The 1380-nt window shown below is 38.6% G+C and overlaps 1 protein-coding gene across 1 annotated transcript in view; it reads left to right on the forward strand.

Moving 5' to 3' along the window:
• Positions 1–267: 267 nt before the first annotated feature.
• LOC106511339 (fish-egg lectin) overlaps positions 268–1380 on the forward strand; it is an 8315-nt gene continuing 7202 nt past the window's right edge. The window contains exons 1-2 of the mRNA XM_014000094.1: positions 268–553; positions 668–925. Coding sequence (XP_013855548.1) covers positions 496–553; positions 668–925 — 316 coding nt within the window. The 5' untranslated portion in view covers positions 268–495. The remainder of the gene's footprint in view (positions 554–667; positions 926–1380) is intronic.

The raw sequence follows: 1380 nt of genomic DNA on the forward strand, positions 1-1380 counted from the left end.
CTAGTGAACTAATAGTATATCTATAAGTCTACTTTCTGTATACATTCAAGTGAACTAATATTATAATTATTATACATAGCAAAATTGGTCTGGTCCTGGCCTACACAACACTCTAACACTCTAAGACCCAGATACTACAAAGAATGATGGCCCTTTGGTGGTCCAGAGTAGTATGCCAGATGTGTTCAATGCATGGGCCAGCCCCACATAAACCAAACCACAACTGGGTCAGATATGGCATACCATCCTATAAACAGCACTGAGTACAAGTTGTGTAAGATCAAAAGTATGCATATGAGAACTGAAAGTCTCAGTTCCCAACTGTAAAAAAAACTTCCTTCTCTTTTAGTCCACTTCCCCTCTAAAATAGCTTCAAAACCAGTTAAGTCTTGTGGATTATACCAGTGGGTCCAAATTATAAAGTTACACGCACATGTGTTTTATGACAGCAGGTTCAGAGAAGAGAATAAGTTTGGAGAAGCCCAGAAAGACAACATGAAAACTGTTGCAACCTTCTTGATTCTTGTGCTGAGTTGTTTCTCCACCTGTCACGGTATGTGCCTTTTATAGAATGCAATCAATTAGTTTTAAATTTAATATATAGTTAGAAAAGTGCATGTTTTTGTAAGAATTGAGTTATTTTTCAACTGATGTTGTCTCTCCATAGGTTGGACATGCAAAGCGGCCCCGCAGCACTTACCTGCTGCACAGCTTGATGCTGGAGAAGGAAAAGTCGTGATGACAGACGAGCTCTCCAATGCCTTCTTCCTGAGTGGCTCAACTTGGTACAAACTGGGCACCGTTCCTCTCAAGCACATCTCAGTCGGACCTGCAGGACTCTGGGGGAGTCCTGCAGGTTTATTATTTGTAGACCCTTTGAACAGGGTCTACAAATATGTCGCTGGAGATTTCATTTCTCTTAACGGTGACTATTATTGTGTGAATGCTTCAAAGCAATCACACTATTGAGATCATTTTTTCTTCTGTACGTTTTTTGGTATTAACTTGTTCCACAAATTTTGTGCTATTTCATTTTGTGCTATTTCAACAATTCATATATCAAAATGTTCAGCTCATTTATGACAATCCTGCTATGACTTTTGGTATTTCAGCTATTTATACTTTTCAACTATTACACTTTTTCAGTATTGAAAATTAATGGTGTCATTTTCATCATCCTTGAAATGATTCTAAATCTTTACAGCACCTAATTTGTTCTGGTACTTCCACTTGGTGCTGATTTGAGATACTTTTGTTAATATTAGTTTTCTGAAGCTCTTAGTTTTGCGAAGCTCTCGATTTACCGGTCGATCTACGTTCCTACCCTCATCTATGGTCATGAGCTTTGGGTCATGACCGAAAGAACGAGGTCCCGGATAC

This window comes from Austrofundulus limnaeus, unplaced genomic scaffold, assembly GCF_001266775.1.
Source record: "Austrofundulus limnaeus strain Quisiro unplaced genomic scaffold, Austrofundulus_limnaeus-1.0 Scaffold2699, whole genome shotgun sequence".
NCBI classification, from domain to species: domain Eukaryota; kingdom Metazoa; phylum Chordata; class Actinopteri; order Cyprinodontiformes; family Rivulidae; genus Austrofundulus; species Austrofundulus limnaeus.